Here is a 21360-nt window from a genome sequence, read left to right as displayed (position 1 = left end):
TAAAAGATGTTACTGTTCTTAGGCTGATGCACTGTTTCAATAGAAAGTTAAGGCAGGGATTTATTTTTATTTATAAAAGTCATAAATGTTAATCATTCTACAAGTAATCCTTAAAACTGATTTGTGAATGTGTTTGATTGTATTTGAAAAGAATTGCATGAAAAGATTCTAATCCACATTGGGATTGTGCTTTTGGATTAGTACTGGAAAGGGAGACTGATGACATTTATTTTACATTTTGTTAAAGCCTTGTGTATAAGCTAGTGAAAAGCCTGCCTCTCGTGAACAATCTGCCTCCACTGCTTTCCACCCCAAGACAGCTTTGGAACAAGGGAGTTCTGTGCAAATTTCCAAGAAGGTCCTACAACAGAAAATGACTAACTCTGTAAAACAGAAGAGATAATTTGCATTAACCAGGGTAGTTCAATTGGTGGCTCGTGGGCCGAATCCAGCCAGGGGGAATGACTATGACTTAATCAGGCTCAACAGCTCTCTTCCTCGCGAACTGTCTTCTCATGGCAGCGGCAGGAACCAGCAGGTTGGAGGACGTAGTTGCTTTCCCCTCAGCCCGGCAAGCGCTTTCTGACAGACTGCAGTAATGGGCGGAATTATTACCACTCTGTGCGACTCAATGCGCTGCAGTGGGTTACAAAGTCCCTCCCGAGCTGAGGGGAAGGCAAGCGCATCTCCATACAACCACCGGCTCCTCCCGCTGCCAGATAGTAATCCACCCTGTGTGTGCTGCTGGGATAGTGAGCCACACAGCTGATTGAGAGGTGGAAAGAAAGAGTGTGTGTGTGAGTGAGTGAGAGAGGACAGAGAAAGAGAGAGAATGGGAGAGGGAGTGATTGTGGCTGAGAGCTGGGGAGCGAATGATTGAGAGAGTGATAATAATAATAATCCTTGCATTTGATGGAGAGAGTGTGCGTATACGAGAGAGACCAATTATCAATTCACTTTACAATATATTCTGTGAAGCGTTTTCTCGAAGACGTGATAAGGTGCTGTATCAAATGCAAGGATTAACATTATATTTAATTGAGAGAGAGAGGATGCATGAGACAGGGGAGAGTGATTGAAAGAAGAGGGAGAGAGATTGATTGACAGAGAGGGGAGGAGACAGAGTGATTGAGACAGAGCATGAGGAACAGGGGGAGCGAGAGAAGGAAAGCGAGAGCAGCGGTTTGTGGTTAACTGTCAGGACAAATGATCGGAGCCTCCCTCAGCCACCAAGGGGGGAATGAAGGCAGATGCCGAACGACTTACCATTTCCTCAAAGCAAGCTCCCTCTTTCCTGAGTGAGAAACTACTCTATGGCTTTCATTGCCCTCCTCACCCTATCTCTGAGATCTCCCGATCTAGCTGTCCCTTTGCCCAGCAAACACTGTCTTTCTTCATATGCCCCCCCCCAACCCATCCGCCCCACCATCGCCATTTGGCTCCCACTCTCTGGAGCTCCATTCCTTCCAACTCGCTCCCTCCCTCCCTCCCCTTTTTCGAGACATGTCAAGACCTGACTCTGATCGCTTTCAGTCATCTTTTCCCATCCCGACCCCCTCGTCCCCCACCCTCATCTCAGGTGCCTAGCTGGCAGTGCTTTAAGCCATCCCTCCAACTTGAAAAAAGGCTGCTGTGTAAGTATTATGTTATGAAAGAAGGGGACCTTCTGTAAAGGCTTGAGATCAGGAAGGCCTTGCTCAACTTTAGGATGTCTTGAGAACCATCCCAAACTCAAAGAGTTAAAAACATTCTCTTTGTCACTTTACTACTCTCTTTGGCACCTCAACAGGGTTAGTGAGTTCCAGGTGCTGATATTTGATCATTTGGTATTATCAAAAAGGCAGTCATTTCAATCTATACCAGGAATAGGCTTTTGATGAATCCCTCACCAGCTTAGAGCAGCATTTGCACAGTAGAGGAACTTTTTTTTTTAATATAAATTTAGTGTCCAATTTTTATAATTTTTGCTAATTTAATTCTCTGCTCCATTTCTATCCGCCTCCAGCTAAGTTTGATGAGCTCTGATAGTGAGTGTCAGCAAGCCATTCAACTATAGATCAATCTGTCCTGACTTCTCACATGTGTACAGTTTCAGTAGAGGGTGCTGTAGAAAGACCAGTAACAGGAGCACTGGCTGGTCTTACCCTCCATCACCCTGGGAAGGCCAGTTTAGTCTCCCCTGACTGTCACCAGCAAACTGCAGCTCTATCCACTACACTATAGAAGCTGCCCCCATGGAGCTTTTTTTACATTGATCATTCAGAATGCATCTCACCAAGTTTTTTTTACGGTTAAATCTTATCTCACCGAATATTAATTTACCTAATGGCCACGATTTGGATCTGCAGGTCCTAGAAATGATGGATTATTTGACTTGCTTCATAGTTTCCTTTTGGGAATCAACAAAAACATGGAGTAAGACAAAACCTAACCAAGTCTGGAATCTCTGTTTCCTAGCAATATTCATACTAATTATTGCTTGGGGGAGAAATTTGGTACAAGGTTACGCCTGAAGACCTTCCTCTTCGACCATGACTAGGGGCATCTTCCCCCTCCTGGCTCGGCATCGGGCTCCACCATAGTTAAGTGCTCTGGGATGCTGCTCGGAGTGGAGGGCGCTATATATATTTATAGATCTATATATATATGCAAGTTATTATTGAAAGAATATAAAAAACTGTATGGGCTTTCTTAAACCGCTTCAGTAGTTCAAAAATTATTTGGCTTGGCTGTGTGTGTGCTGTCAAACCCACAACCTCGCCTTACTATAGTGCAGGTTGGAATTTTATCATTCCTAAACACTACTTTCTAACCGGGCTTCACTGTGTTACATTATAGGTTCCGTTTGCAGATTGTTTCCTATAAAGCCTCATTCAACAGTCTGGGTCCGTATGAGTTATTAATGTCAATAAACAATGAAACTACTTAGCTGCACAATAATACAGGTGGAGTCCTGTAGCTCAATGGTTAGAACACTCGCCTCGCAAGCAAGAGACCTGGGTTTGATTCCTGGCGGGGCAAAACCTGGGCAAGTTTTCTTACTCCATACGCCTGATAATAATCCCTCAAGAAAAAAATAACAATAATTTGTTCACTCAATCCATGACTGTTTGTGGAACACTGCTGTGCGCAATTGACTGCCGTTTTTCGCCCACAAATACACAGTCAACTCACTTTACAGTATATTCTGTGAAGCACTTTGAGACGTCTAGAAGACGTGAAAAGTGCTATCAAATGCAAGAATTATTATTTATTATTATTATAATAGCAAAAGATCTTCCCTAGAACAGCGCAAAAAGCCTTGGTGGCATTTCTTTGTAAGATTATGGTAGATTGAGTATTTGAAGATTTCGTGAAATAACAACGTTATTGAAAAAGTCAACAAAGAAAGATATGAGGTCCTGTAATTAGTGCAGACGTGTGACAGGTTTCACGAATTTAGAGGTTCAGTGCTTTACTTAGGGAGTACGTGGCTACTGTTTTTTTCCAATTTTCTAATACAATAGAAACTGAAAATTCATCTCTACTATTCCTTAAGGATATCACAAGTTTAAAAGCTCTGTAAACACTGTTAAGATACTACCATGTGTGAAGGGCAATATATAAATGCAATTTGTTGTTGTTGTAATTTACTCTTCAGTGTAGAGGAGATTCATCAGGATGTTGCAGAGGAGTAATATGGAAACACTGCTTTATACCCTTGTGGGTTTCAAAAAAATAAACCAATGGGAGCACTCTAATTAAAACAAAAACTACTGTTTTAGAACAAAATCTAATTGCAATACCCTAGCCATACTACCATTTTACTCCACACGCTTGATAATAATCGCTCAAGAAAAAAAAATTGGTCGCTTCAATCCATAACTGCTTGTGGGACACTGCTGTGCGCAATTGGCTGCTGCGTTTTGCCCACAAATATACAGTCAATTCACTTTACAGTATATTCTGTGAAGTGTTTTGAGACGTCTAGAAGTCGTAAAAATCACTATATCAAATGCAAAGATTATTATATTCTGGTGGGGGCAGGAATGCATTTAGAAAACATGAAAGATAGTTTTATTTTGCATTGATCAAATGCTTTCTTTTGAGAATTATGTAAACAATTGGAAGCTACAAAAAAGTCTGAGCAGGCTTGCTGCAATCGTGCAGTCAATGGGGTCCACATTGCAACTGCGTTCAAACCAAATTTGTGCTACAAAGAAGTCCACTATAACGATACTGCAATGTATCCCTTCAAATTAATTTCTTCACCAAATGGCTTCTTAGGGATTTTATGTTAAGAATTCAATAGATTTTTGTTTTCAATTTCACATAGTTATGAATCAAAACAAGTAGATTTAAAAAAAAGAATTTCAAGCAGTACTGTGTATGGTTTCCTGTAGCTGCAACCTAATGAGACCCACTTTAGAACACAGAGCCTGTTTCTCCTATTTGCACTGGACAGAAAATTTAACTTTTAAAAATATTTAAATTGCTGGCCAAGCGGTGTTTGGTGTATGAATATGGTGTGACATGCATGCATTCTCTGGATTATTAAGAGAGGAAAATAGATGTACTCTTAGAAAAATACTGAGGCAGATAGTGTCCTGATAAGATTTTTAGATTTGCTTTGCGTGGGAGAATTAATATTTTGTATTCTAATTTAATAAAAGGAATACTGATGGATCATTTAATAATGGTATTAATCATTTGCTCACAATACTGGAGATTTAATCTTCAATATTAGGATGTTCAATTTTAATGAAATTTAGTAAACTAAAGCTATTTTTTAACAGCATTTTTTTTGAGGAATTGTGTTTAGGATTATAAACTATAGAATTATTTTGCTATAGTAATCAACACTGCAACCAGAAAAACATGGAACAATAACAATTTACATTTATATAGTGCCCCTCACACAGGGTAGCTTCCCAAATGACGCTGAGCATACAGGTGGAATTATACAATCTTACCAAATAATTTTGTAATTATTTATATGCTCACCATCATTTTATATATTTAAGTGCATGCACGGCCTCCTGACGTGAAAATCATGATATAAATGTAAATATTATACAGTGGAGCAGGGAGTCAGCTGGTCAACACATCCAGCTTTCATGACGCATTGGCTTTCACTACCCATTTTCATAAGTGCACACCGATCTATACTTTTAGCACAAGAAAGACAATTCTACAATCAAAACATACACATTTTGCAAATTCCTATTGCTTTCTTTAATAAATATTCTTTAAAATAGTTGGATGTAACAAAATGCCAAGTAGCAATGCAGTATATTTCTTGATTAATTTTTTCTAATAGTCTTTATTCAGTCAGGTGACTACTTGCAACTATTGTTTATAATTTGTTCAATATTTGGATCCACCAATATTTGATCATTCGCTTCTATGTTGCATTCTAATTCTTGCAGCTCGTATTGATATTATCGGAAGCTTTTTTTTCTTGTTTTCCAGGAGCCTTGTGAACTACAGGCTAGTGAGTTTGACATCTGTTTAGGGAAACATTGGAAGGTATTCTGGAGGAGAGAATAATGAAGAGTCTAGAGAACGTATAGAAATATAAGAAGTCAGGATAACTTTATACCCAGGGAGTATTCCATTCTAACAATCTATCTCTGGGATTTCCCATGTGTAGGTGGATTGCATGGAAATCAGTTTGGTTTAGATACCCTGCTGATGATGGGTTTCCACATGCGTCAGACACCCGGCTGACAAAAAAATCATAACTTTATGGAAGAGAGACCATGTAAAACAATTCTATTGTAGCTCTTTGAAGAGATAATGGGATCTCCTGTAGCTCAGTGGTTAGAGCACTCGCTTTGCAGGTGAGAGACCTGAGTTCAATTCCAGGCAGGGCGAAACCTTGGGCAAGTTTCCTTACTCCACACGCCTAATAATAATCCCTCCAAAACCAAAAACAATAATAAATTGGTCATTTTCAATCTACGACTGTTTGTGGGACATTGCTGTGCGCAATTGGCTGCCGCGTTCGCCCACAAATATACAGTCAATTCACTTTACAGTGTGTTCTGTGAAGCGCTTTGGGACGTCCTCCCGACGTGAAAAGCGCTATATCAAATGCAAGGATTATTATTATTATTATTATAAGGCGATCTTGGACATTGTACATAAAAGAAAGCTTTTGACACTCACACAGGAGATAGGTCTGCAAAGATCGAAAGGCATGTTGAAGTGGGGGAAGCTTCTGAAGTGGATCAGAAATTGGAAGAATAATAAGCAATGTGTATTGTACTTGTGGCTGCATCAATATGGAAGGAAGTAACTCGCTGGGGGCCTCAAGGATCAGAGTTAAGCTAACGCTTTGTACACTACACAAATGATCTCCAAGTGGGGCTGGAAACCAAACTATCTACATTTTCTGATGAACTGGGAAAAGTTGTAAATAATGAAACAAATTACTAAATGAAGAAGGATCTGCATGTAGTAGAATGATATTCATTCACGTGCTATTTATCCACATATGCCTCAGAGTTGAAAGGGGCGAGATATCGCGAAAATACGGTTATGCACATTTGTAAGGCTTCTAAGGACACAGAGCTTGGTTAGGTGATAACAACAACCTCGTATGTGGGGCAACTTAGCAGGTGAATTGTGAACAGAAAAAGTACAAAATGGGAAATGTTTCCTGCTTACAATTGAACATGGATGTATCTCACACAAGAAATGGTGAGGTGAGCTAGAAGTCATTAATTACATTCAAATAATCTGCACTCCAGGTTAGATTAACCCAGTTCAGAGTAGGCAACATTGTGTAATCTTTTGCAATCTAAAGTAGAATGGTGGAAATCCTTTGTATAATATGAACTAGAAAAATGTGTTCAAGGAGATTTCCCACGTGTTTGAGTCCAGATGTTTGAGTAGATTTCCAGATGCCTGTACATAATTAAAAATCCTTGCATTTGATAAAATGTCTTATCACTTCTCAAAGTACTTAACAAAATTTAACTGTAAAATGTATATTTGTAGGTAAATGCAACAGCCAATTTACACACAGCAAAGTTCCACAAACAACCATGAATGACTGATTTTTATCTCTGTGTCTCCACAAGAAATCTGTGAAAGATCTTTTACATACTTCACGAGAATTTCAGAACATTTAAAAATTATTGTAAATTTACCTACAAATTTATAGTCAATTCTCTCTACTAGTATATTCTGGTTTTAAGATGAGGTAAAGGTTTTGAGGTGTCTCACGAATGTGATAAGGTGCTACATTGTTTCGCCCACAAATATACGGTCAATTCACTTTACAGTCTATTTGTGAAGTGCTTTGAGACGTCGAGAAGACGTGAAAAGCGCTAAATCAAATGCAAGGATTATTACTCGTTTAACCAGTACTCATTTAGCCAGTTTTAATAGCTCAATCATACACTTTTTCAATAGCTCATGGCATTGCTAACTTATTTTGGAAACCCCAGGCTCTATTCAAGCTAGTTCAAATCTATGCAAGAAAGAGGCGTAAGACGAATTTTGCACTGAGGCATAAGAATTTTCCACTATGCGGTGTGACCTTTGATCAAGCGCTGTCTCGCTTATAATGCAGGTCTGCTTCACTATACGCAACTGGATACTTCATAGTTTCAGAGTACTATCAATAGTCACAGTTGAAATCTGTAATAGTTGTCTTTGGCCCTCGGCAGAAGTGGAGAATTATCCAGGAGGGTATTGGACAGAATTTTTTCTATTGAGTTTAAGTCCTTACAAAATAGGCTGTGTTTGCATAATTGATGTGTTTTGACCCAATTTTTGTTGACACAGGAGGGAGAAGTACGAAATGTGGGTGTTTCCTCTATCAAACTTATATCAGATCATTGTCATGTATAGTGACTGTTTATGTTGACAAGATTAAAGACTGCTAAGGCACAAACATCAAATGGGAATTAGAAGGGCAGGGATTACGTTTAAATATAAGCAAGAGGGACATTTACTGTATACAAGTAACCCAACTTGCAGAAAAGGAAGTAAGAACAATGTTTTATCCTATTTTTGTGCATACAAATTCTGGTGTTTTGGGAAAAAAAGTTATCCAGGGGGGAAAAACAGTTGGTTCCTTTATTTGTCATATCCTTTAAAAAAGTTAATTGTAGGTTGGAATATTTCAAATATAAAATACTCGGGCAAGTAATATGGGAAGTACAATGCTAAAGTCTCCTACCTGGTGGAAAATCTATTTTAATTATCTTCAGCATTTGAAGACATGTTATTAATGTTTTGCTTTATTCTGCATAATGAAAGACCTACAACCATAAGGACTTTAAACGTTAAATGGAAAAAATGATTCACGCATTTGGGAAAATCTTTTATTAACTGACCAGAAATTCCTGCATATAAACAATGGCCTATTTATTATCACATATTACAGCACTACATAATTCTACTATAATTTCTCAGTGCCTGTTATTTAATGGTTTTAAAGATGAATAATGTATCTTTGGAACCGTTTACTGTGAAAAATTATCCCTGTACAAAATTGAAAACTTTCTTCATGAGCTGATTAAATGCAGCAGTAAAAAATCATTTCAAGGCTGCTACCTGGTCAACAGGTGTTTGGATGCTTTTGATATAAAGCAATGAATCGTTTATTGGATATGCAACAACAATGTACATTTATACAGCTGGGATGACGTCTTGAAGTAGTTCACACCACTGCATGCAATCATATGCAGTCTTTTGTGAGCAATATTTAATGTTTCCTGAAAATTAAAAGCTCTTTTGTTATTTAAAAGAGAGAATGCTGGCGAGGAGGACACAGTAGCTATCTTCAGTTCTTTGTGAAATACACATAAGTAAGTAAGGTGATTGGTACTTTAGGCTGAGGTATCACCATAACAACAAATTGCATTTATAGAGCATTGGGAGGACGTCCCAAGACGCTGGACACTTGAAGGTTTGAATTCAAGCTGGGGGTAGGATTGAGAGGTGGAGCCAAGGGAAGAAGCTGCGTGGGTCAAAGAGGACGGTCTTGAGATGGACCTTGAAGGAGGTGAGGGAAGTGGCAAGGTGAAAGGATTCCCGCATGGAGTTCCAGAGAGTGGGGGCAGAAAGGCTGAAAGCCCAAACACTGATGGTGAGGCTGGCAGGGCAAGGGACATGAAGTAGCCCAGTGCCTGCTGAGTGGAGGGAGTGGACAGGTTGGTTGGGTTGGTACTAGTTTCTCAAGATTATCTTGAACAACAAGACTAATCTGAAGGAGCTACATTTTCTTTACTTCTTTTTGTTGTGAGCATAGACTTTCTGCTAAACTTCTTGACTTTTGCAATTTTTCCTGGTATGGGCACTAAGTTTCCAATTTGTGTTTAAAGAATAATCACAAGACCACTTTTGGATAAAGAAACTCCTTCAGCCCATTTGGTTTCACTGTTCCAGGAACTAACCATATCATTTTTCTTCACAACATTTTACAACTGTTTCTAAAATGAGTCTAGCCTCTTGGCCTCTGCCACTTTTACTGGTACCTTCTTCCAACTGTTAATTAACCTCTGTGTTAATTACAGCTGTTAATTGCATTCAGTGAAGAGGTTTATTAAAAGGGTACAGCCAGAGGCCCGAGAAAAATAAACAGTGCCTTTTACGCTAAGATTGCTTTATCTATCATTAAAACCAAAATTAAAAGTGGAAAGTGATAATGATATTCCTTGCATTTGATATAGTGCCTTATCACGTCTTCGAGACGTCTCAAAGCAATTCACAGAATATACTGTAAAGTGAATTGACTGTATATTTTGTGGGCGAAACGTAGCAGCCAACTGTAACGTTTTGCCCTGCCGGGGGAATCGAACCCCGGGTCCTCTCGCTTGCGAGGCGAGTGCTCTAACGAATGCACTACAGGACTTCACAAGTACAGAAAGTGATGATTTGGTTTGTACAATTGGTTGTATAGTGTTGCAATTGGTCAGAACTGTCTGAAAGAAAGGGGGAAGGTTCTGGTTTGGTAGAGAGCAATTAGTAGAACTTTTGCAGAATGTGATATTTAAAATTAAAATAGTTACCTGAAAAGGAAGAGGTTAAGGAAAATCAAGAAACGGTTTTGGAAATTGGATTGAACGATCTACCATGATCTATTAAAATAGTTGAAAAGGCTTGGTGGGCTTGGATAGCATAATCCTGTTACAACAACAAGATTACATTTGTGTAGCGCCTTTCACTTCAGGAGGATGTTCCAAGATGCTGGACAGCGTACAGCATTTCAGAACCGAACTGGGGTCAGGGAGGGAGGGGAGGAGAAGGGGAGTGGCTGATGGCATGGTCGAAGAGGAGGGTCTTGAGGCGGGACTTGAAGGAGGCTAAGGAGGGGGCGAGACAGAATGATTGGGGGATGGAATTCCAGAGGTTGGGGGTAGAGTGGCTGAAGGCTCTCCCGCCAATGGTGGGGCGGGTGGGTCGGGGGACGTGGAGCAGGCCGGAGCCGGCTGAGCGGAGGGAGCGGGCGGGTTGGTAGGGGGTTAGGAGGTCGCAGAGGTAGGGTGGGGCGAGGCCATGGAGGGCTTTGTAGGTGAGAACCGGGATCTTGAACTGGATCCTCTGAAGAGTGGGGAGATGGTGTCACGGAGTTTGGTGCGGGAGAGGACACGGGCTGCAGAGTTCTGGATTATCTGCAGCCTGTGGAGGGAGGAGTTGGGAAGGCCGACAAGCAGGGCGTTTGCATAGTCGAGCCTGGAGGTGATGAAGGCATGAACAAGAGTTTCAGCGGCCTGAGGGGAGAGGTAGTGGCGGAGTCAGGCGATGTTACGGAGGTGAGGGAAGGCAGAGCGGGTCATGGCTTGGATGTGGGGAAGAAAAGACAGTTGAGGGTCGAACAAGACACCAGGTCCCTGACTGGCTGGTGAGTTGTAGTGTCAACCATGGAGGTTGATGTTGCCAGAGCCTGAGGTGCTGAGGCGCTGACGTGAGCCAATCAGGAGGGCCTCAGTCTTGTTCACATTCAACTAAGAAATTTGCCCTCATCCAGGACTTGATGTCCGACAGACAGTCTGTCAGGACAGCAGTGGTCCTGGAGTTGAGGGTGGAGGCAGAAAGATAGAGTTGGGTGTCATCCGCATATATAGGAAGTTGACCCCATGTCTGTGGATGATGTCACCAAGGGGGAGCATATAGATATTAAAGAGGAGAGGGCCAAGGACAGAGCCCTGGGGGACCCCAGACGTGACAGTGCGGGGGCTGGAGGAGAAACCATCAGAGGCAACAAAGTGGAGATGGTGAGAGAGATAGGAATCGAACCAGACAAGGGCAGGTCCGTGAAGATTGAGTAAAGCGGAGAGGTAGTGTATGAGGATGGAGTGGTCGACAGTGTCGAAGGTGGCAGAGAGGTCGAGGAGGACAAGGAGGCAGAGGGAGCCCTGATCACAGATGTTCAGAATGTCATTACTGCTTTTATCTGAAAATCTGAAAGATTTTGGTATAATCTGTAAGGTGTTGGTGGTCTGGGAAAGAACTAGCTTGATGAGCTGAATGTCCTGGTATGCCTTATAGTATTAGTATTTCAAAGTATCAGTGGCAGAGTCTGTATAAAGCCTTTATTTTCAATTTATTTAAACAAGAACTATATGGACACAAACCCTAGCAATTGTTTGTTTTGCAGTTTTTTTTATAATAATCAAAAAGAAAACCGGGGCAACCTTTTTGAATTTTGAAACTTTTAATAGAAAAGTTCCAAAATGATCTCTTGTAATTCTTCTCTTCAGAGGACATTTTGCATAAATTGAATTTTTTTTAATATTTCAAAACAGATCTTAATTTGTCTTTCATGTTCCTGCATGTGTGCTTCATTGAAGTCCAAATTCATCTCCTTTCGCTGGTTTATCAAGTTTCTTGCCTCCCTTCGTTTTCCCTTCTTGTTACATTCCATAGCGATTTAAAAACACAATCCTGACCTTGACGGTTTTCTGTAAATTAGCTGAATAAAACAAAATGGCCGATGGAGACCTCTAAGGGGAATTTTTTCTACCTAGTAATTGTTGATTTATTATAGTTTTGAGGTACTGTCTTCATACAGTTTTTTTTGTTTTTGTTTCCTGTCTTTTACATAATTTCCACTCTAAATTTGATCACTATTTATGCATCTGAAACTGGATTTGACCATGCATGGTTGGGGTATGTGTGTATTTTATTTGCTTATGGAATAATTTGGCAGTTTTGTCATTTATTTTAAACAAATATAAACAAACAAACATATAGCTAAAGCTAATTTTAAAACTAAAAGACGATAATAAGTATTTTAAAAAAATATTCTGCACATTACTTTGTATATTTCTGTTCCCTTTAGATGTAAAACAAAACTGTATCCTGAAACCCTGCCAAAGACCAGTGTGGTGATAGTTTTTCACAACGAAGCATGGAGCACCCTGTTACGCACTGTGCATAGTGTGATGAACAGGTCGCCGAGACAACTACTAGAGGAGATCATTCTGGTGGATGATGCCAGTGAAAGAGGTAAGATAACATTTACAAATGGTAAAGGAAGTGGCTGTCAAATATTCCTAAAAATACCCAGAGTAGGAGTTTGGAGAGGAAGTGGATAAACAAGATGTTTCCATAGTAGGTTTCTTGTGTTTCAATTTCAGTAGTGACTGTTTGAAACAATAAGTGAGGAAAACAAGTCTTATTTTGCTGACTGGGAGCAGTTCCATGACTAGATTATCAGGTTGATAAAAGGGTATTAGTCAAATATAGGTTTTAAGTATTTTTCCCTTTTCACAATAATTTAGTTTAAATATAATTTATGCAACTGTAAAGCAGTTTATCATTTGCTTTTAGATGAATGTACAAATAAGTTATGGAATATTTAATTTACAGAAAAATGTAACCAAATAAAAGTGCACTGGTCCCCCGATGGTAATGCTCTATCAAACTCAAACAGGATAACCCCATTATACCATGCTGGTATGTGTCCATGAGCTCAGATCCCTGCATCAAAAGGAAGTGTGAAGAAATAGCCAAACTCTGGGACATCACGGCACTGACCTCACTTCTTGCACGCTATGAGCAGGCAGCATCTCTGATATCACTTTCTGTTCGCTGAGAATGTATGCTTACTTCCTTCATGAACTGAGGTCAGGCACTTCCTGTGGTTAGTGCAGGACACCAGAGGCATCCTCAGTTGTGCATGTGCAATGTGCATGAACTGATATAAGCAACAACCTGACAACCCAGAAGTGGCTATTGTTTTAATGTAGAAAGACAGCTGGTCAGTGCTAGAAATCAGGTGTCCTGCGCTTCCAGTACAGTGTATGTCCACAATACACAGTACATAATGCTCCAGACAGTCTCATGTTAAAACAGTTGGGGTTCTGATGGGGCTTGGTATTGGGACGTGTTTACTTATGCCTTCCTCTCTAACAGAGAGATTATATCCATTATAATCTTTAAATCCTTCATCGTAATCTCAGATTAGCTCTAGAATATTTTAGAAGGACATAAGGTTGATATAATCAAATACAGATACAAGGATATTATATTGTCCTTCTGTGAGCTTTCAAACTCAGCCACTGCACCCTGGAACTTCATTCCAGAGTCATTCTGCCTTGGTCACGTCTCTGCCCACCTTTAAAACCTGCCTTAACACAATTCTTTTAAACTGCTCTTTCGGGCACCTTTCTTATACCCCACCTACTCCTCAGCAGCCACCAGCTTGAGCTCCCTGTCATCCGAATGAAGCGTTTCGAACATTCTTCTTTTGTGAAAAGCACTGTAAACAATTGTTATGCTTCTCTCTTTGCTGGCTCGTGCACACAGCATGGGTGACTTGTAGGCCTAGTAACCTCATGATCATGACCACAACTGGATTTTCTTTGCTGATATAAGTCTACTTCTGCATTTGAGCCCAGTGCAGATAATATTCCTTGCAATTAAGTGCATATGTGGATAGTTGGAGAAAATGCTGTGTTCTACTGTAATTTATATTCTGTAGATGCTTCAGCTGTATCTGGATGATGGCAATGACTGGCTTTCAGGATTGTCTACAAAAAGTAGAAGGTCAAGAGGGAAAGACGGAGAACATAAGGTTTGAAGCATAACATAATGGTTCTTAGTAATTCTATTAATTTGGTCTCCTGGAATTTGAAAGGAATTAAAAATCCAGTCAAGTGCTTTAAAATTCTGTGATGCTTAAGCCGATTTAGACTGGGCTGGCCTTTATACCAGAGACTCAGTTAGATGAGAAATAATCTTTTACGAGTTAAGATGTCATGGGTGATGGAATTTTAACTGAAGAAAAACAGAGAGTGGCATTATTGATAAATACGTATTCCATTTAAGATGAACAATCTGTGAACACCCCAGAAGGGAGATGGATTTTAGTGACTGGTTCCAAGCCTGAATCTGCCAGGTGAACATATTCATCCTAATGTTTGAGAGACACGGTTACTGGTGTTCACCTCTTCCAACATTGAAGAACGCCCCAAACTTGCATGAATTGCAGGTGGAGATATTGAATTGGTGCTGACCAAACTTTTGATTGTTCACAAGAAATTCATAGAGACTTTGTGGAGGGACAGAAAATTATTTTGGTTGTAAAATTGGCCTGATCGTTTCATGAAGGCTACACCAACCTGCTACACTGTATTTCACCTATTGCTTTCTTTACTATAATAATAATAATCATCCTTGCATTTGATACAGTGCATTATCACATTGTTGCGACTATGCAGTGTATTATATAGTTTCTGGATATTACACGATATATCACAGGTTGATTACCTCGGAAGAACTCCTTTGGGAACATCCCTCATGTCAGTAATATGGGGGCACATTATATAATCTGCTTCATTAAGCAGAGAAACTGTTCTCAGTGAAGGCTGGGATCCATCAATTAATGTTGCAGCACAAAACATCCTATTCAGACAAAAACCTTAAGAGACCTGAATAACTGAAGTATATAACCCCAGTGCTGACCGAATAATTGAATTAATGCTGTTTTGGACGAGGCGATGGTTATTGATTGTGCAGATTAAGCTGACAAATTGCTGGCTAGACAACTAAAAGAGACAAAGGCAGTGACAGCAATAAAGAATATTGAAGTAGAGCTGGGAATCCCTGGGAAAATTAAATGGGAATCTTATTACTGTGAATTCTATAGACATTGCTACCAATACAAATCCTAGGCAGGAACTTCAGTTATGAAAAATCTGTTGAAAATTTATTCCAAAATTAGACCCATTACTTAATGGTAAATTGGAACATCCCATAGACTAGTATGGTAGAAAAGATAATTAGGGACATGCAAGGGATTTAGTTAAATTCACAGCAGAATTTTACAAGAAAATTCTATCTTAGCTCGAACCAGTATGAAACGACTTAAACAGATGTTCCAGGGTTCTAATTGTTTTAATACATTATACAAAAAGAGTGCTTTTATTTCATTGTTAGCAGAAAATGAAACACTCTACTCGCTGTGCTAGCAACAGGCTACTATAAGATATTGCAATTGTTCCTCCTCCTTCCAATGGTCCAAAATGATCAAACGAATTTTGTGAAAAATGCTTAGCATTTTGTCAAATTGAGGAAAATTGGATGCATAATATCAGATGCCATATAAACCACTTCTCATCATCATGACTAGTCAGCGGACTCCAAGGTGTTACGCTTAGCCTTCCTTCTACCCCCATCCTCCCTGCCCTTCACCCTTCCTGATCCCAACCCTCAGCTCAGGTGTACATTTTTGACTGTCTAGTGATTTGGGACGTCCTCCTGACGTGAAAGGAGCTATACAACTGTAATTTGCTGATGTTGAGTACTTCCTGAGCAGAGCAGGGCACTTTTTTGTTATTCTACTAGAGGGGACAGGATTGGATGGTTTGAAGGTAACAGGAATGCAAGTGTTGGATAGTTTATTCTTGATTTAAACATAAAAATATAATTCATGCAAAAGCTTAAACTATGGAAAGAGAAAATTGGCATTCATTCAATCAAGTCATTGCCGAGCTTTCAACTAACTCTTCACTCACTATACTTGATATGAATGTTTGATACTCATAAGTGAGCATTTGGCAACCGCCTTGACCCGAGCACCCCCTCCGCTCTTATTACTCCCACTCAGTCCTTCTTTCCTACCGCTCTCCCTGTCTTCTCTCCCTCCTGGACCCTCCCATAGCCTCCCTATGCTCCAGCTGGGCATCCTCCGCCGGGCTCACCGCAGACATTTCTGATCTGATTATCACAGACGAGGCCATCTCAGACCACTTCCTCCCTTTCTTCTCACATCACCAAGCCCTCCACCATCTTTCTCCACCCACCAAAGCCGGCGAGATGACCCAGGGCTCCCTCTGCCTCCTTGTTCTCCTGGACCTCTCTACCATGTTCGACACTGTCAACTGCATCACCCTTCACTGTTTCTCCTCCCTCACCTGCCTTAGCGGGACCGCATTTGCATGGTTCGCGTCCTATACCACAACTGGCAACAATACATCTCGGCAAATGGTTTCTCCTCCCACCCCCGCCCAGTCACCTGCGGGGTACCCCAAAGCTCCATCCTTAGCTCCCTTGTTTTCCTCATCCCTCTCGGCGATGTCATCCGAGTCAACTTCCACATGTATGCAGATGACACCCAAATCTACGTTTCTTCCTCCAGCTGCGAATTCCAGTCCGCTGATGTCCTGTCAGCTTGTTGGATGTTTATCACGACCTGGATGAGCGCAAATGACCTGCAGCTGAATGTCGGCAAAATGGAAGCCATACTCTGGCTCCCGTCAACATCTTTTCTCCTGCGGGTCCGAACTCCTCAACTTCCTCGGGCTCTCCCTCAGACTCACTGAACCCGTGCACAACTTAGGTGTCACGTTCGATTCCCAGCTTTCCTTTCTACTCCACATCCATTCCCTGATCAGGACCACTTTTTTCCACCTCCGTCACATTGCCCACCTCCGTCCGTACCTCACAACTAACGCAGCCGAAACCCTCTTCCTCGCCTTTGTCACTTCCCGTCTGGACTATTCCAACGCCCTCCTCTTTGGTCTCTCCAACTCCACCAAAAAACACCAATCCTTACACCCTCCACTGGTCTCAATTACCGAACGGATCAATGACAAGATCTCTCACTTGTTTTCAAATCCCTTCGTGCCCTGGCACTGCCTTACCTATTCGATCTGCTTACCCCTTACTCCACCACCGTTGCCTCTACTCAGCTGGCTCCGGCCTGCTGTTTGCCTCTCGCCCCTCCACTCCACCATCGGTGGCCTTGGCTTCAGCCACTATGCCCCGAAACTTTGGAACTCTCTCCCTCAATCCCTCCGCCTTGTCCCCTCCCTCCCATCTTCAAATCCTGCCTAAAGACCTTCCTTTTTGATCGTGCTTATATTCACCTCCCCCCTCGCTCTCCCCCTGGCTCGGGGTCAGACTCCACCACTGTCAAGTGCTCTGGGTCACTGCCGCATGAAAGGTACTGTGTAAATGCAATTTGTTGTTTTATTGTTGTGCTTAAACCGAGGTCCCGTCTGCCTATTCAGATAGACATTAAAAATCCCGCGGCACTATTCAAAAAGAGAAGGAAGTTGCTCTGGTGTTCTGGCCAACAGTCCTCCAAATAAAATTGATCATTTGTTTTAAGGCTGTTCGTGGGATATTGCTTTGCCCAATTGGGCTGCTGCATTAGCCAGCAAATACAATGTCACTCCACATCACAGTAAATCCTGCGAAGCGCTTTGAGACGTCCTCCATGACACAAAAGATGCTATACCAAATGCAAGGATTATTATTACAACATTTGGTGGCATAATATTGTGCTAAGCATTTTAAGTTCAAGATATTAAAGAATTGAAAATACAGTATTCAGTTAGACAGTTTTATCTGGCTTTTTTAAGCAGTAAGAAGATAAATACATGGTGTTAAAACCATAGGTTTAAGAGATTTCTTTCTTCTCCTCTTCCCCCCCCACCCCCCGAAGGTGGCAGCTATTTGAAACGGGATCCGTAATGTTGTGAAGCCTTTGAAAAGAACCTGGATCAATACATATTGAGTCATAAGAATAGTAACAGCTGTGCTTGATCATCATGGGATTAGGAGAGCAAGAGTCAGGAGATTAATTGAAGGAGAGGCAAGGGAATTGGCAATCATAATGGACAAGCAGCAAAAGTTTACCAGTACTTTGTATGATTTTTAGCTGGCTAATTTTCAGTAATGCACCAACCGTGCACTTTGGGGTCCCTAATGCCTTGGCTCACACCAGCCTGCACATGTACTACAGGCATATGCAAAAGGGGGAAAGAGATTGTGCACTCCTGAAATGGCAAACAAAAGCTTTGCTTCTCTGAATTTTCAGTTATTGAAATTGTAGTCCCTCACAAATGACAAGGGATTTCTGTGTGTATTTGGCTGCCAGCTGACCAAAAAAATAAGAAAATCAATTGCATTTCCCTACTCACCACATCATTCAAATTCCTGAAATTGTAAATTATTCAGTAGGTAAGCATAAGGTATGCAGGTATAACTCAGTTTGTATAAAACCATGGTACTGCAGAGGTATAAAACCTAGTTAAAGATGGGAATTTTGAACTTTTGCTATCATATGTTTTCGAAGACTCGGTTCAGTCATCTTTAAGCAAACAAAATCCGAGCTGGTTTAATTGAATCTTCCTAACTCAGTCCTTTGAGACCTGGAATCATCTTTGTCCTTTGAGCTCTTTATAATGCTTCTGTGCCCTTTGGACACATGATGACCGCATAATACAACTTGTTGTGACTTGTAATTCAAAGATCTCACAATGCCTCCCTGCAGTTGATTTGCTTTGTTTACAACTGCTTCACTGACTAGATAGTCTTGACTGATAGATATCATTTAATGATATAATAAAATAATCCTTGCATTTGATGTAGCGCTTTTCACGTCTTCTAGATGTCTCAAAGTGCTTCAGAGAATATACTGTAAAGTGAATTGACTGTATACTTGTGGGCGAAACACAGTAGCCAATTGTGGACAACAGTGTCCCTCAAACAGTTGTGGATTGAGTGATCAAATTATTACTTTTTTTTCTTGAGGGATTATTATCAGATGTGTGGAGTAAGGAAACTTGCCCAAGGTTTTGCCCTGCTGGGAATTGAACCTAGGTCTCTTGCTTGCGAGGCGAGTGCTCTAACCACTGAGCTGCAGAACTCCACTATAGTATAATAATACACTCTTGCCTCCGAGTCACAATATGGAAATCAAGCCCCACGACGGAACTCATAGTCTGAGCTGACACTCCAGTGCAGTCCTGGCGGTGTGCTGCATTGCTGGAGGTGTTGTCCTTTGGCTGAGACATTGAGGATCTCATGGCACTACAGTAAACCCCTGGGTATCCGGAATTCTAACCAGGCCCGAAACTGAAAATAAAAAATTTCCATAGGCCCACGTGTAGACTCCTGCCAGCCCAACGCTTCTAGCATGCACCAACGCTGCACTAAGCAGTTCACCTGATGCCCACAGCTTCGCACCTCACCATTCTTGCTCGTCTTTGCGTTGGCTGTCCTTTGCAGTGACCGCATGTAGGTATGATTTGGTGAGCAAGCAGAAGGTAAAAAATGCAGTGCCGGTAAATGCATAACCCAGTAGTAATTACACTTAGCCATAAATTCTGGCTCACCAGACAGGATCTCTCCTCCTCCAAATTTTTCTGGCTAGCCGGCACTTTAGAGTATTATTATTATTTGAAAAGAGAAGAGAGTTTCTCCCCGGTATCCTGGCTCAGTTTTCCATATAAAACTCATCCATTCACTTTATGGCTGTTTGTGGAATATTGCTGTGCCCTAATTTGGCTGCTGCATTCACCCACAAAATACAATCACTCCACTTTACAGTATATCCTGTGAAATGCTTTGGGATGTCTTCTCTGCGTGAGAGACGCTATACAAAATGTAATGGTTATTATAATTAGCCAGTCTCTACCCCCCCAAGTGAAACTGTTGGACCATCTGCTCTTCATATGTGGCACAAAGTTTGTGTTTTTATGGCCCCACATCAGAAGAACATTGAGATGTACTATTAGATTTTACAGATCCCACTACTCACAAAGACTGCATTCTGCCTTTGATGGTTGTGTCTACCCGTGTATATTTCCAGGTTTTCATTCCCACATCTAATGTGGACGTTTGGGATAATTTAGTTTGTTTGCTGTACTATTTTCCATACCCAACAAACATTATTGCACACTCTGTACTTCAGAGATACATACTCAATTTATCACAGGCCTATTTGTGCTGTTTTGTATTCAGACAGAGGAAATAAAATAATTATAAGCAAAAATCTCTTTGAGCAGCAAAAAAATTTTTGACCAAATAAAAGCTGTAAAAAGCACTAGCAGCGATAAAAGCTCAAACTCAGGATTTTTAAAAATCTTTTTCTCTGTCATACATCTACATTAGTGTTTTAAAGTCACTTAATGATGGGATTAAAACTCACATGTTAGTGTTTTTCTTGGCCACTGTTAACCATTGCAGGATTTTTTAAAAAAAAAGTAATGTGTATACTGAAGAGTTGAAACCTGATTTAAAAAGTTACAAAATATTTTCCCAGGCCAATGTTGCTGGATCCCTAGTGCTTTTTTTTTAAAAAAAAAGCCCCTTAACTGATATTCAATGTGTTCACTGCTTTCATGTCTATTAAGTGGACTGAAATTACTTGAAGCTCGGCCTTGACGCTTGAGCAGAACATTATTATACTGTACTATAAGAGTTCTATAGATAATGGCTGAACTTGATTGAGTTCAACACTTCAACTAGGGCCCACTGAAGAACACAAATAAGTCTGTAAATCTCCCTTGATAACAACAAATTGTAGAGGAGTTTAGTGGAATACAGTATAATTTTAGTTCATAGAATTCCCCATATCCTTTCACACTGTTATAGCACAGTAAATTTACATGCATTAGTCAAATGATTAAGCAAATCATTGAATCAAATGAATAAGTAAATCATTGTTTTTTTATCATCCCAGCAATAAATAAAAAGCTTCATTCTTTTGCATAGCAGAGAATTGGTGATACCTAATCTTTTTCTGCTCTTCTGAGACTGAAGATTGATTCCTAGGCTTATTAATGTAGTATGGGGAAAAACACTTGTATTTGTAAACAGAAGCAATGCAAAGGCAAAGAATAATCTAAAGTCTATTTTCAAAGGTAATCTAGTAACTCCAATGGTCACGGAGTTACACATGTTAATAAGAAATAATGTGATCATTCAAATAAACAAGGCCTCATTCAGTCCAAATGCATGAACTTTGCATTCTCCGTTGTTAGCAGGCTCCTGATACTGAACTCATAATTATGAAAAACTATCTCTACTTCCAATAGTTTCCAATCAGCAATCTTACCTGGTATAAGAAAGTGTGAAAACTATTTTTTGAAAAAAACTCTACATGTCCAGGCTTTCCCAAATATG

At 40.5% G+C, this 21360-nt stretch overlaps 1 protein-coding gene across 1 annotated transcript in view; it reads left to right on the top strand.

Moving 5' to 3' along the window:
- The window catches only part of galnt1 (UDP-N-acetyl-alpha-D-galactosamine:polypeptide N-acetylgalactosaminyltransferase 1), a 77664-nt gene that overhangs the window by 25899 nt on the left and 30405 nt on the right, over positions 1 to 21360 (top strand). Inside the window, exon 4 of the mRNA XM_007897441.2 lies at positions 12281 to 12447. Coding sequence (XP_007895632.1) covers positions 12281 to 12447 — 167 coding nt within the window. The remainder of the gene's footprint in view (positions 1 to 12280; positions 12448 to 21360) is intronic.

The sequence above is a fragment of the Callorhinchus milii genome, unplaced genomic scaffold (assembly GCF_018977255.1).
Source record: "Callorhinchus milii isolate IMCB2004 unplaced genomic scaffold, IMCB_Cmil_1.0 Scaffold2, whole genome shotgun sequence".
Classification (NCBI taxonomy): Eukaryota; Metazoa; Chordata; class Chondrichthyes; order Chimaeriformes; family Callorhinchidae; genus Callorhinchus; species Callorhinchus milii.
The sequence above is the reverse complement of the archived record's forward strand: the minus strand, read 5'-3'. Positions and strand labels throughout refer to the sequence as shown.